The sequence below is a fragment of the Sinocyclocheilus rhinocerous genome, unplaced genomic scaffold (assembly GCF_001515625.1).
Source record: "Sinocyclocheilus rhinocerous isolate Xijiao unplaced genomic scaffold, SAMN03320098_v1.1 scaffold1473, whole genome shotgun sequence".
NCBI classification, from domain to species: domain Eukaryota; kingdom Metazoa; phylum Chordata; class Actinopteri; order Cypriniformes; family Cyprinidae; genus Sinocyclocheilus; species Sinocyclocheilus rhinocerous.
This window is the reverse complement of record NW_015638582.1, coordinates 987,514-1,003,185: the sequence shown is the minus strand read 5'-3', so window position 1 is coordinate 1,003,185 and position 15,672 is coordinate 987,514. Positions and strand designations below refer to the sequence as shown.

The 15,672-nt window shown below is 36.0% G+C and overlaps 1 protein-coding gene across 1 annotated transcript; it reads left to right on the top strand.

Moving 5' to 3' along the window:
• The first annotated feature begins 4,004 nt into the window (after positions 1 to 4,004).
• On the top strand, positions 4,005 to 13,908 carry LOC107749903 (thrombospondin-type laminin G domain and EAR repeat-containing protein-like). The gene is made up of 12 exons (XM_016565129.1): positions 4,005 to 4,086; positions 6,825 to 7,045; positions 7,184 to 7,410; positions 7,553 to 7,643; positions 7,738 to 7,894; positions 9,433 to 9,564; positions 9,662 to 9,894; positions 11,110 to 11,299; positions 11,841 to 12,073; positions 12,318 to 12,496; positions 12,590 to 12,691; positions 13,755 to 13,908. Exons 1-12 carry the CDS (start codon positions 4,005 to 4,007, stop codon positions 13,906 to 13,908), a joined length of 2,001 nt encoding a protein of 666 aa, XP_016420615.1.
• The last annotated feature ends 1,764 nt before the right edge of the window (positions 13,909 to 15,672 follow it).

Here is a 15,672-nt window from a genome sequence, read left to right as displayed (position 1 = left end):
TAAAGTCTCAAATCCAAAGAGATATTCTTTATAAAAGTTAAGAGTCAGCCACGCCTACCTAAAACAGCTCGTTCTAACACTCCCCCACATGTCTACGTCACAATGTGGGAAGATTTGCATAATGCCGCCCAAATGTTTACGCAAAGAAAGAAGGCGTAACTTTTATTCTCGCTGTTGCCGCCGCCGCCATGTTGTGGAGATGCTGTGTGTTTCGTTGTGAAAGCGAAACTACTTTGTTTGGCCTTCCAAAAGAGGACACAACTAGAAATCAGTGGTTAAGTTGTATTTACAACACTGTTCCGGAACAGTTCTACCCAAATATTCAAATGTGTGCAGCGCATTTTACAGAGGACTATTTCCTGAACGGGTTACGAGTCCGACTCTCTAACCATTAGGCCATGACTTCCCCTGTAATCTACATTATGTGGAAAATAATGTGTTTTTTGAACCTTAAACTGCATAGACACTGCATTACACCAAATACACCAAATAATGTTCTTTTTAGCAACGGCATATGACCCCTTTAAAGGTTGATTGAATTATCAAATGTAGAAAAAGCCGACATTACATAAAAAAGCACATGAAACTGCAAGAAAATAAATATGACAAATATTGTTATTCAGAATTTTTTTTTAAACTCTATGTAGTGTTTTATATATAACCTTTTCATCTATCTATCTTAAAAAACACCACACAATACTTTTTAAGGTTATAGTGTAGGACTTCGAAGAAAGACAATCATGCATATCAATAGAACTGTAATGCTAATGTTTCTCTGAAGTCATTAGATCTGCTGTGTCTCTTATAATAAGAGTATGACATCATCATGCAGTCATGGGGTCAGGCTGGGTGTTTGGGTGTTTTCTGAGGTCAGGTGGTCAGTTGGAGGGTTAATGAGTAGGTGAGATGTACTGGTTGAGGCAGAGAGCTGTGAGGGAGCCTGTCCCTCAGTAATGACTGGGGCTGCTTCCCTTCCTGATTACAGGCTTACTGCGAGTGTCAATGTAGCCGCCCAACTATTAGCTGCCCCTTTACAATGCATTAGAGTGAAATATCACAGCCAGCTGACCTCACACATCCCTCGGGCTGAACGATAAATGCACTGTTTGCTTTTAATAGTTTTTGTCACTATGTAAAGAAAATACATGATAGAAAATGTTAGGAGTGTTCTTGAAGTTTGGTTGATTTTTTATTTTATTTCATTTTTTATTCACTGTCCAACCTGTAAAATAAGAACACAATGGTGTTTGTATTTAGATTGTGGATGTCACAGTTGTAGGGTGTTCCGCTCCAGAGGGCAGAAGTTCTTCACATGCAAACAGTAGCTGTCATTTCTCACATGCACTGATCGGTTATTCACCTGCCCAAACACGCCAGGATTCGTCCTCACACTGATAATGAAAAAAAAAACAGAAATGTAAGAGCTGCTACTTCCATAGAAAAGAAGAAATGAGCTTCACCGCTGTTGCTTTTTTATAATCGCTTATGTTTTTAGTTTCCTGTCAGGAATTATTTAGGGGTTAACTGCTGTGACTTAACACTATTTGACGTATGTTTACATGGCAGAGTTGTATCCATTATGTTGTATTACACGCAAATTATCTTTGGCATCGCTGCACAGAACCTGTAAGGAGTTTTGTAGCCAGCATCAACAAAGAGAATAGATTAATGCTGACCCTGAAAGATCATTTTCTCTTGTGTTGTGCTTTCTGTTTTATTCTCCTTTGAACATTTCCTATCAAGTCAATCTCTAACACAACAACATGGAAGACTGGATTACTGTTTGACCCTGTGTGCAATATCTTGCATTAGTTTGACTGTAATGTATTTTTTAATATATATTTTTGTGTAATTATTTGTTATTTTAACCAGAATTTTCTCTTGTTTCCTTTAAGTGTGATTTATGTCTTTTTCACACCTTCAGAATCCATGACAGATTTTCAGATAAGACTGAGCAGCTTTGAGGAGGGAAATTGAAGACAAAATATGGCACAGGTGAAAAGGACAGAGAGTGTTCTTATTATTGCCTTAGTGCTTTGATGTACAATTTTTAGAAAATGTAGGGGAAACCGAGACACACACTGAATTTTCAACTGAACACGAAAGAAGATATTTTGAAGAATGTGTGTAACCAAACTGTTGCTGTTCGCCATTGACCTCCATTGTATTTTTTTTCCATACTATGCAAGTCAACTGTTTTGTTACCAAAACTTTTGTGCTCAACAGAAGAAAGAAACTCATACCGGTTTGGAACAACATTTTTGGGTGATCTATCCCTTTAATTTCAAAAGTTGTTAGTAAGGTTTGTAAATAATTTAGTTCTTCAAAAATGTGTATTTTTTTTACATGTTTTAAGTGTTTTATCATTATTTTAAGTTATGATTTTGCTCAGTTTAAATGTATACCTATTTTATCTCTGGGTTGGTGGTTAAACATACACGCGAATCACAGATACTTACTATTGCTGGCAGCTACTTTACAGGATTACATCACTGTCAGGTAATGTAATGTTTTAAGTTACAAAATATTATTTGAATTAATTATGTATGAATAAATTAAAAGCTTGAATCCTTAAAATGCATAGTGAACATTACTTTATTAAATTAAGACTTAAATTAAGACTTTGATTTATCAGCTGATGAGTATATTTTAAAAACAAAAATAGTTTAACACATTAAATAATTATAATATACGTCCCACACAGACATTACTTTTTTTTCTTGACAAGAGAATTAGTACCAAATAAATTAATAAAGGCTTTCAATGCAGTTACTGTGATATTCTAACTTCATTTATTAAATTATGATTATAATAAAAAATAATTATATTAAATTCTTTGTCAATGTCAGTGTTTTTATAACATTTTAAAAATTGTAATGGTACAGTAGTAGTACAGTATATTTATTTTACAGTTTTTTCTGACTTTATAAATATCTGCTTCATGCTTCAGACAAAATTACACAACTCCACTTTCACTCACATACTGTGGTCTAGTAGAGTGATATACAAACATTAAAGTCCTATTGCTGTATATTAGACTGTATATCAGCATTTTGGAACCCTAATCGGCCAATCACATCCAAGGACCGGAACTGAGCATTGTGCATTATGTGTTTATCAAATTAGAAGAGTGTTAACAGTGTTTCCTTGTAAACATTTGTTTATCCAGCGCTTGTTTCCCCTCCAGCCAGCCACATGGGGTGTTGTTGAAGACATGGGTTGATGGGTTGAGATGCAGGTGAGGAAACGATTAACTGAAGGGAGATTTCCTTGACAAGGGGTCCTCAGGGTATGGTGCTCATCACACCGATCGAAACGAGCAATGCTGTTTAGAACAAGAGCAACCTGACACACACATGTACAACACTGGGGAATTCCTCACGACACCTTGAAGACATGAGATAAGAGCTGGAAAAAGCCTCTTTTTCTCGCTCTCTCTCTCTCTCTCTCTCTCTCTCTCTCCTGTGTTTTTCACTCGCCCCACCTTTCCCTCTCTTTAACGTCGACCCCTCCTTTCTACAACTGACTTATTCTCATTTAAATGTCTGCGGGGTAAAACACCTCTCCCTGCTCATAACTCACAGGTGAAGTTTACACTCCCCTTCATAGCACACTGACATGTACAGCAAAGCAGAGAGACCTCAGCCGGACACTGTTCAAGGAGGAAGTTCTTCACAGCCATGGAGTTTTGATAGACTCTCTTGAGCAAAAGAAGTTTGGATTTGGATAACGCAAAATGCATTGGCATTGTATTCTACATCGTTTGATCATGCATTCATTGTAATGCTTATTAAAATAAAAAAAAGGACATCAGAGGACAGCAGCATCTTCAGGAGTGAGTAAGATGCCAGTTTAATTGAGTGACACCTCAGCTGTTCCCTGGACATCTTCTCATCCTCACAGTGATTTGTTGTGTTTGGATGTAAGGATGGTCTCTGGGCTTTGAGAATCGCTTTGTTTCGGTCTGGCTGTGTGTGAATGGAGCTGAGAGAGTGGAGACCCTGATGTCGGAGCTGCTGCTGCTGGCCTGTGTGCTCCTCTCCTGGATCATCACCTGCCAGTCTGGACCATGGAGACCTTGCACAGGTCAGGCCTACTTGCTGATTTAACATATATACAACTATAAACAAACACATTTAGAAGCATTTTATGGAAGAATAATCCATGATAATCAGGTTTTTTTTACATTTTAAAATGATCTTTTATTTGGAAAAAGTCTAGTCTCAGTCAAAACTTGTCCCCTTTGTTAAAGACACTATTTGAGTCATGTTATCCTTTGTAATTATTGCAAATTTTCTACTGAATTGCCATTGGATTATGGGCTTTACGTTCAGTAAACCATTTCGGAAAACTAAATAAAGGCAGATGGTCATGGGAGGAAAAAAAACAGCTCTTGTAATTCAGACACAAATGTCAATCAGTTCTAACTGTCGTGTTATACTCTACTGTCAGAAGTCTGTTTTTTGGTTATTTACTTGGTCAGGATAAGCCACTCTGAATATCTTGGTTCCCAGTGGGATGTAGGTGTAAAAGAAGACACAGATTAGATGCGGTTGCCAGGTGCTGATGTAAAACACTCTGGTGTTGTACAGTGGTTTCATTTGAAAGACGTCATGCACCGTAGAATGACAATTAGGGGACATTTCTAAACTATGCATACCTGTTCACTGTTTGTAGCAACTGTTGCTTGACAGACCTAGCTAAATATATGTTCTAAGAGCATTTGCTTGCATTCCCATTAAGTTATGAAAATGTTATTTCTGAAAATGCTCTGAATGTTCAAAATGTCCAGTTTTTTAAATAATTAAAAAAATTTTTTTTTTCTTATTTATGCATTTAATGTTAAGGAAACATAAATTTTATTATTTTGCAAACATTATAGAAATGTTACTTTTGAATGTTCTCTGAACATTATGAAACATAAAAATGTTAGATGAATGTTGAACTAAAACATTTTTTCAAAAGTCATTCCGTGGTGGACAATATAAATAATCTTTTTTTTGAGATCATTATTAAAGATAAATCTGAACCGAAGTTGTTCATAACTTTGAGAGAACCTTGCCAGAACATCAACCAAAGTTATCAGAACATTCCCTGTTAGCTGGCAAATTTCACTTGTTAGTGACACTGTGTGGAAACAGGACATTTTACACAATTCATCACGGTATCATTGCTTTTATTTGAATAAACTCTTTGAAAATATGATATGGTCCCAGGACAGAGCAAGCACAAAATGGCCAGAACACCTGATACATTTTATATTATATCGGAGAGAATCCAAAAAGCTGTGATAAAACATCAAACCTCTCTCATTTGTCATCTCATCACAACATTAAAATAATAAAGGGGCTTATAATGTAACAGGAATAGATTTAGTGTTCCTTCTGGGTATACACTAAATCTACTCACAGGCAGATGCAGATCTATTAACAAGATAAGCAAAAACTGTTATGGTAACATTATCCACACAGGATAAAATAAAGAATAAAACATGGCAAGGCTTTTCACACAAGCTTTGCTGAGTTTGTTAGTAATCAATGCTGAACAGCTTATGTTGCTAAAATGTTCCTGTTTATTCTAAAACTTCTTCAAGCTGAGCGTATTGCAGAATTTAAATTAATATTCTACCAATACGAGTTACAGTATAAGAGTCAGCAGCTCAAGATGTCTTATTCAGCATATAACCATATGTACCGGCATACTGAAATCACTGAGCTGTATATCTAAATGTGAGATATTTTGAAAAGCACTGTTTGCTTTCCAAAATGCCTTTTGCTTTGCTGTCTTTGAAATATGATCCAAGTGTTCTTCACTCTAACCATTTCCTTCTTTGATTTACTGAAGTGAATCAAAACAAAACAAGAGCACTTGCCCTTTGAATCTTTCGTTTATATGCTCTAAATAGTTTTGTAGAATCTTGTAAATCAATTAAACAGTGTTATAGTGTTCAAAAGTCTGGGCTGGTATTTATAATATTTTTGAAAGAAATCTCTTATTTTCCCCAAGGCTACATTTATTTTACAAAAATACAGTAAAACAGAAATATTGTGAAATATTACTACAATTTAAAAAATATTATATATTACTATATCATTAATAATAATATTAGTACTATTTGAATATATTTTAAAATGCCGTTTTAAAGCTGAATTTTCAGCAGATTTACTCCAGTCTTCAGTGTCACATGATCCTTCAGAAATCATTTGCATCTCACGAAACATTTCTTATTATCAATGTTGAAAACATTTGTGTCACTTAATATTTTTGTGGAAATCATGCTACATTTCTTGTCAGGGTTCTTTGATGAGAAATCCTGACAGAACTGGAGTGGATCTGCAAGAGGGAATGGCAGAGGATCCCCAAATCCATGTGTGAAAAACTTGTTGCATCTTTCCCAAAAAGACTCATGGCTGTATTAGATCAAATGGGTGCTTCTACTAAATACTGAGCATTTTTCAGTTTTTCTTTTTTAATAAATTTGCAAAAATGTCAACAATTCTGTTTCTTTCTGTCAATATCGGGTGCTGTGTGTACATTAATGAGGAAAAAAAATTAACTTAAATGATTTTAGCAAATGGCTGCAATATAACAAAGAGTGAAAAATTTAAGGGGGTCTGAATACTTTCCGTACCCACTGTATATATATATATTACTACAGTCTCTTTCTTCTCACATAATCAGGTAATTTCAGCTTAAATCAATACTTCATGTGTATTTATTTATTAAGTTGGTATTTTATTGCTGCTGAATGTACATAATCCCATAAAGCAAACAGTATAACACATAGAAAATGTATGATAAATTAATGTGAGTTCCTTTTACAGATCTGTTACCATTGGACCTCCTGTCCCGGGTGCTTCCTGTGTCCGGCAGGGCTCAGGATGGGATACGTATGGTCCAGTCCAGAGGTGCTCGTGGATTTCAGTTTTCTGAATCTCCACAGCTGTTCAGCTTCCCTGCCTCTCAGCTCTTCATTAATTGTATCTTCTTTCCCGCCGAGTTCTCCATCGTTGTCACACTGAAAATCCCACAAATGGCTCCTGAGGTGAGAACAAAAAAAAGATAAAGATATTGTTGAGTTTAAGTTTGAAAACATCAAAGAACCTTCAGAAGCCTTTTCCTCAGAATATGCTCTAGATTTCTGAATAGCGATAGTGATCAGTCTTCACTCTTTGATGTGCAGAAGAGTGAATACATCTTCACACTGTTGGAGGGAGATTCAGATGAGCCGCTCCTCGGCCTGCGTCTGTCCCAAAACAAGTTCCACTTCCTGCAGAAGGGTCACGGTAGCAGGAAACGCATCACTTTTAAGGCAGTAGGGCTGGATGATAACCGCTGGCACACTGTGGTCTTGGCAGTGACGGGACGCTACACAATTCTCACTGTGGACTGTGGCACACCTCTAGAGCTGTAAGACTCTCTTTGGGAATGCTGTAGATGTCAGGTTATAATGATATATGAGTCAAAATGGGAGATCGTTTTTACATTTATGTATTGAACTATATAATTTTGTTGCATAAACTTATAAAATGTCCTGTTTTGTCTCAAACAGGGAGCTTGCAAGACCTTTCCCCGATAATCTTGATACAACTGGTTCCACGTTCTTCATTGCTAGCAGAAGAAGATGGAATGGCCTATTTTCTGTACAAATCTCATTTCAAGGCTTTTATCATTTTAATAAGATTCACAATGCACTTGAAATCTAAATGTGTCAGTTCATTCCACTGTTTTTTGCAGGGTCTGATACGGCAGCTAGTTTTGTTACCTGGTTCAGATGCTACCTCACAAATTTGTCCCTCATCTGAGCCCCGGCTGTCTGCTCTCTCAGTTCCTCAGGCCCTTTTACACCTGCCAATTAAACCATCATCCACTGACCTTCCCCTCCACCCTTATGGTGAGACTACAAAAACATTAACACTGGAATCGTATAGGCTGCATGTCAGTATGCACAGTAATCACTAAAAAAAGTACTCCGCTGGCACATACTGTATATGTGGAGTATGTAGACACACTATCACCTTGATAACACAATATCATGTATGGTTTGCATTTGCATGCAGGTGTTAGCAAGTCTTCATTCAGTAACTTGCTATTTTGAATCGGTAAACTTCGGTCTAACCAGTAAGAATCAAAATGTAAGCTAATCTTCAAAAGGTGCAGGTGTTATAGATTGGTTTCTATGCAGGTAATGTCCACTAAGGATATCTTTAAGTCTGCAGGAGTCCGTCCTATAGGAATGCTGTGTGTTTTAGCTGTAAACACAGGTCTGTGATTGTATGGGGATGTGAGTAACTCTATCTCAGAGGCCTGTTACTGATTTGCTGACATTGACTGGCAGCCTTGTGCTTTGAGTTTCTCTGTGGCTCAGAAGAAGTGCTGGTGTTTGAAAGCAGGGTGCAGTTGTGCAGGGCTCGCTGTTATGCTTTATACTGTGGGCCTGTTGAGAGACATGACACAGGGCAGTGAGAGGCCATGTTTGCTTTATTTCACCTTATATAATGTAGGCAGACTTAGGCTGCAACATGCAGTAGGTCTGGTATCATTGCAGATTTGTTTGATATTTTCAAATACGATTACATTCATACAGTTTTATGTGAGACACATTTCTCAATACTTGAGCAATTTTTAAAAAAACTCTTCACACAGATCTCCTTACCAGCTTTCATTTTGGCACAGCAGTTAATTTCACATTCAAAATGCTCTAAACCTACCAAAACACTTCATACATGTCTCAAATCAATTCATTTTTCCATTAAACTGGCAAATATTGTCACCCAACAAACAAACGTTTTCATTCATAAAGCACTGACCTAAAAAACACAATGTTTTCTTCTGTAAAACAAGAATGACACTCTCTACTGTTAGAATTTACTGCAGTAAATGTCACATGTTCACATTACTGTACAAACTTATTCACAAGTTGTCCCCTTTTGTGTAGGCTAGATGATAACGTAATTGAAAAACCAACACCTGTGTAGGTATTTAGATACATCTAATTGTTTTGGTAGTATTTAATGGAAAATGTTTCGATACATGTAGAAATGTAGCTGTTTTGTTCAGCTTAGAACTTAAGTTTAACCGTTTTGAAAGGAGTATGAAAATGTGCATATTGGCATGTGGTGGTGGTTGTGTTTTTGTGAGAAAAGAATTCATGTAATTTGTAGTCATTGAATGTATTTTGTGACAAAGCAGTGGAAAATAATCCAGAGTTTAGCCAGCATAGACTGTTGTTGTGCCCACTATGTGATGGGTTTCAAAAAAAGTGACCAAAGTTTTGAGAATGAATCCCAGAGAATGTAAAAACTACAGTAAACTGCACTAAATGGTGAAACTAAGCATCCTACCATTCATCTGTGCAAGCTGTTAATATACTGTTCATCAATATTGATGGCATAATTTCTGAAACTGAACAACTCTGTTTATTTGGCACAGAGGCAGAGGTTCGGGTGACTGCTGGTGTGATTCCTCTCTGTGGAAACTCAGAGGAGGGACAGCTGTGGTTTAACACACTGAAGAGAGGACTGTTTCTCTGTGATGGGATTACATGGCTCAATATGCTGCAAGGTGATTTTGTAACCGTAATTTGCACCTGTAATTTGTATGAATGCAGCTTCTATTTATAACTGATATGGTATCTAACGATCACATTGCATCTCTGCAGTGAAAGAGAAGCTGGACTACGTGGAAGATCACCAGGATTTATTTACCAACTCTGAGACATTTGACATTGAGGTTTTCCACATCACTTCTGTAGGACTTTTCATGGCGACCGCCAACCGTGATTCCAACCTTGGATCAGGAATTTACAAATGGACAGACGGGAGGTTTGAACGATATCAAAACATCAGCACCTATGATGCACAAGCATGGCAATACTTCACAGTGGGCAAAAAGGTGTGTGTGGACTACCAACAGAATATGATATTGCTTTTATACAATAAACCAAAGTCAACACTGAGTAACTTACATTTTAGTAAACATAGTGTCGGTTAATTTGTCTATTTTTGCTCTGCCAACAAAAATAGTTTTAAACAAAGTCACAACCTAGTAGTGGCATTCAGGATGAATTACAAGTTGGTTGGGTGAATGATTCAATGACTCACCCAGAAAGGCAATCTCTTGTTTCGTTCCTAAATTAATCAGTTTGCTTGAATGAAGCAATTTGGTAAATGATTTGGTGATTCACTTTTAAAGACTTTTTTGCCATTTTTCATCACCTACTGGCATATCTGTGTAACCTGCAGAAACAATCAGTAAAAAAAATCCACACCACTAATACAAAAACTAACAGTATATCTGAAGCAAACATAGACAAGTGGAGTAATACAAACAGTAAAAACTCTTAGTGCTGTTGGACTGATACATCAGCACTCTTGGAATGCTGCTAAGCCAATCAAATTTGAGGACCGAAACGAAATGTTTTATAAATGAAAACCTGTGATATTGATGGGGCTGCCAAGTGGAACAGCTGCTAGGCCACTATCAGAAGATTGTGCAGAGTAAAGAACGTCTGTTTGCTCATCCCCAGCTGTTCTTTACACATTCGAGTGGTTTTTATGTGGTTTTCCAGTGGGAGAGGGGGTGGAAACCTGGCTCTCAAGTTTTAATGTTGTAAATCACATGTGCATAATAACAGAAATTAATTTTGTCTGATGCTGTATCCAAAATTTACTGCAGACACCTCCTGCTTCCCTTCACCGTAACTTACTGCATAATTACAGTCAAGAGTTGGAAAGCCTCTGTTAATACCTGCAGTGCAATTATCCATATGTTTTTCTTCTTGGAAGTCTAAGATAAAATTATGATTCATGTTCAGTTTAAAGTGAAATAGAGGGGGGACACCTTTGTAATTGCATCAGTGACCAGTTATTAAAAGATAAATCAATGCACCATTAAACTAAAGTTCAGAGCTAGTCAATTCATTAAAATATTCCCAACAGCACAGCTTTGAAATCTGTCCGGGATAATTAAAAGCCTCTGAAGATGCAGAAAACACCTAAAATTATGAAGTGCAAAACTCATTACAATTTAATTCTGTTTTTCATCACAGTACCCTTTAATTTACTGAAGCTGCTGACATGATTTCTTACAACCATTTTCCTGTAACAGAAGTTCCTGGTTGTTGCTAACTGCAGAAGTAAGGATGCAGGGGACCAGGAGCAGTCTGTGATATATAAGTGGAGCTCAAGGAAGCTGAAATTTATTCGCTATCAGACTCTGAACACACACAGTGCTCGTGACTGGGAGGCTTTCAACATTCAAGACGAAACTTTCCTCGCCGTGGCCAATCATAGGCAAGGTAATGTTTATCAGAACAGCTCATTGCACGTCTGTCATCTCATGTGGCATTGTTGTTGTCCTTTTAACTTATAACTCGACAGGTTTTATCCACTGAACAATAAGAGGAGGAAGTTCCATCTATATGATTTCTAAAAGAAGATTAAACTTGAATTCCATACGAATCTCATACAAATCTATGGTCTTTGAGGCACACAATCTGAACAAAAAGACCATCAAGGAAATCTTTTTAAGGCTAAAAGGTCTCCTTGTTTATGTGGTTCACTTTGATTCTGCACTTGATGTCTATTCGCTTACGAGAGCACACTATGCTCATCCGTTCGTGTGAAGTTCTTACGTGCGCCTCTGGCATTGATCAAAGCGGAAACACAGGCATAAAAGACACCTTTCATAGCACTTCATAACCATACAGGCCCCATCTATACACCTGCATCTGCTGGAACCCATCCAAACTGAACCATGTCAACCCATGCAGATTTCTGTGTTAAAATGTGGCAGAAGAACTGTGTCTAGGCTCATATATGTTGGTTTTTTGTCCACAGGGGAGAGAAACCATAATATTGACAGTGTAATCTACAAGTGGAACCCAGTTACTCGGTTTTTTGAGGTCAATCAGACAATCCCCACCACTGGTGCTTATGATTGGGAGTTTTTCACCATCGGCCCATATTACTTCCTTGCAGTCGCTAACACTTTCAATGGAAGATCTACAGTCATTGATTCTACCATCTATATCTGGCTGGGAGGGATGTTTCAGCCTTATCAGTTCATTACAGTGAGTGAAATTGTTATTTTTGTCTTCTCTCAGCATGATCATCATCACAATGGAAGCACCAAGGGGACATACACATTCCTTTGTTCCCTGATCTGCAAATCAGTTTGGAGTTTTTAGTGTTTTTGAAACCATTTTTGGTCAATAATACAATATACATCATTTACATTATAAACGTCTTTACAGTCACTTGAGTAAGTACACCTGTCTGAGTAAGAGCATTAATTTCTTCCAAAAAATCTTTCAGACCTTTGGGGCGATAGACTGGGAGATGTTCCAGATTGAAAACAGGGTCTTCTTGGCTGTGGCGAACAGCCAGATGCTCACGGAGGAGGGCAAGATTCTGTACTCCATCAACTCCACCATCTATGAGCTCAGCATGACATCTCAGACCTTCATCAAGTTTCAGGATATTGAAACGAACAGGTGAATTGTGAACTGGTCTTTGTTAGAAAAAAACTTTACTTTTCAATTTTCATATTTTTACTTAAGGAACACTTTGTTGTCTGGGTCTTTCAGTGCTTTGGACTGGGAGTATTTTACTGTGGGAGATGACAAGTTCCTGGTGGTCGCCAACTCCTACGATGGAAACTCATACTCTCTTAATAGTGTTATATACAGGTACGGCTCTCATATTGCACCAGGGTTATTTTAGTCAACTAAAACTAAAACCATAAAAATTTTTTACTACTTTAAATAAAATAAACATTAACTGAAATAGAATATTAAAAAAACTTAAACTTATTTTATTTCAGCTAGTTACCAAAAATATATATACAGTGTGTGTGTGTATATATATATATATATATATATATATATAAATACAATATACACATAGAAAAAATACACATATTAAACAACAAAATGATTGAAACTTAAATGATTGAAACTGAAATGTAGGTAAAAAACAAGAAAATATAAAAATAAAATATTAACAAAAACTATAATAGTATAGAAATTATATTATATGTGTGTTTTGCACACATTTAAAATCAATGGAATAGTTGATCCAGATATAAAAATTCTGTAATTATTTCTAAGCTTCATTTTATTTTCCCTTTCATTCATCCATGTGACACAAAGAGATTGGGGCAATAATGATAGAATGTATGCTGTATGTGTGTTTTATTTATCATTTTTACTATTTTAGCTGTTTTTATGTTTTGTTGATTATGAGTGATGCACTGATTGAATGACACTTTAATGTCATTGTACATGTTACAATGACAATGAAGATTTGAATTGAATTGAAAAGGAGAAATTCTGTGTTCGTCAAAGTATAAGTTTTCCCAGAGTTTTCAACTGGGGGTCTGTACGATACTGCTCCATTACGATACTACCAAGGGTAATATTAAAAGACATTAAAATATTCTATATTTAAAAATGTAATTCTAAATGTGTTAAATTTGTTCTATAGCCTTATTCAAAATGTATAGTAAAAAAAAAACAAACTCTTATGTCAGCACTCTATCAGGCATGACAAAAGATGTAAAGGCAAAGGTTTTTTTGTAATCAGGCTTCCTAAACACAGACAGTCATGTACCTGACAAGCTGACTGCAATTCTGTTTGACACTGCTAGTAGTTCTGAAATGACACTCTGCAACTTTAAGTAAATTGACAATCTGACAATGCAATGCATTCTTGCCAAATGTTTTATTAACATTATAAATGGGTGTTTTGCAGGTGGCAGGGTTATGAGGGGTTTATCCCGGTGCACAGACTGAGCACCAATGGCTGCAGAGATTGGGAATATTTTAACACAACCGATGGCTCCTACCTCATCTACTCCAGTGCCAGAGCTGCTCTCTCTAAAGTCCTTAAATTAAGGACCATCTAGTGGCACTGGACATATGGACTGTATCTGCTGGGAGACTAGCTGCCAGAAACAGCAACTCAAAGCATGAACACAAGTGAACCCCTAAATCAGATGTTCTTCAATGCAAATGTTATCCAAAACTTGGATCACATGATGACACTTTAACACATGCACTTAATGACATACCTTGAAACCAGCTAAAGGATGAATCTCATCACTAACATTCAAAACAGTCAACTGACCGCCTGAACAACAACAGCACAATCACAAAACACGTAAAACACACATTTCAGAAGACTTATACCTGCACTTATTTGCACACAGATCATCAATATGCTTTGTTGATTAAAATGCCATTATGTGCTGTGGTTATGCATCATTACTCTGCACATGAAGACAGTTAACAATTTATGGATGAATGGAAAAATAATTTTCTCAGCCAGCAAAGACACTGCATTTCACTGTACTGTACTGTCTGTAAGCTAATGATTTACATTTTTTTTATTAGAAGGCCTTTAAATTGAAGTGTTCAAGTATATGCAATAAATATAATTAAGACATTATTTATAATAGATAAATAATAATAAAAAATGACAATGAGGATTTCAATAATACACAGACTATTTTCTTTTTATATTATAACTATGACTTATTTTAGAACTTGATTGTGTTCTAAAACAATGTTTTTTTTTTCAGTTTTGATTCTCTGTGTCATAATTATCAGTGGGCTGTGCTGCATTATATTGCAATATAAGTCATACTGAGTACATTAAACACTTTTCATTTTTATTTTAGTAAGTTTATTAGCCTTTTGGGTTTGTCAAGAAATGCAGGCCATATTCATCCTGTCTTGGGAAGAAGGGCTTAAAGGAAAATGATTGTCAAAATAATTATTTTGTGCCAATACACATGCAATGATGCATTTTTAGTGAAGATCACACTTTCACTCTACATGTGCTTATTTATTGTGTTATTGGATATTATAAAAAGTCACTCTTTAAATGACGTTTAAATCTACAATATTCATAACGTTGAGGAGATGACAGAAACCACTCCTGTCGCTCATTAAAATGAATTACACAAAAATGCAATTTTGTATCTTAGGCGCCATCTACTGGAAACTCAATACAAATGTAGCTACGTGGAATATTCTACAATTATTTTCCACTTTAGTCAAGTCACCATTATTTATAACGCGCTTTTACAGTGAAGATTGTGTCAAAGCAGCTTTACAGTATTAAACAGGGAAATTGTGTGTCGAAATACTTGTTTATTTCAAAATTATTTAAATTATCAAAGTTATTTAAAAATAATAAGTTATAGCTATAAAAGCACAAAGAATACGTGTATGTGAATATGGTTATGTAGAATGATAATAACAAAAATAAATACTTTTTGTTTTTATGTTAGTATTATCCACATCTGTCCCACCACTGCTTTTTTTTCTAAAATAGGAATCAATTAAAATATAACGTTACATGTACAAGTTCGCTGTTGTGTATAAAACAAAACATAGCCTACCCTACTAAGGCAGCAAAATGGTAATTTCTAAGTATAACACTTAAATACCAGAACAAAATAAGTATCTGAGTATACCTCTACTTCAAACAAAGTCAGAAGAAAACTCAATTTGAGAAAACTCAAACTCAAAGAAATTCAGCTCATTGCCATGCAGCAGTTTCCCATTCATATAATGTCTAGTGTAGTAAACGTGGGGAAAATTACTATCAGCGTCGTCCAATCGATGTCTTGCACAGATATCCTCTATTATATATATATATATAT

Excerpts from the sequence above, each read along its gene's own strand:
- LOC107749903 (XM_016565129.1), top strand. The coding sequence starts at position 4,005 with ATGTCGGAGCTGCTGCTGCTGGCCTGTGTGCTCCTCTCCTGGATCATC. Across the intron at positions 9,895-11,109 it reads ACTTCACAGTGGGCAAAAAG|AAGTTCCTGGTTGTTGCTAA; the intron begins GTGTGTGTGGAC and ends TTCCTGTAACAG. Across the intron at positions 11,300-11,840 it reads CGTGGCCAATCATAGGCAAG|GGGAGAGAAACCATAATATT; the intron begins GTAATGTTTATC and ends TTTTGTCCACAG.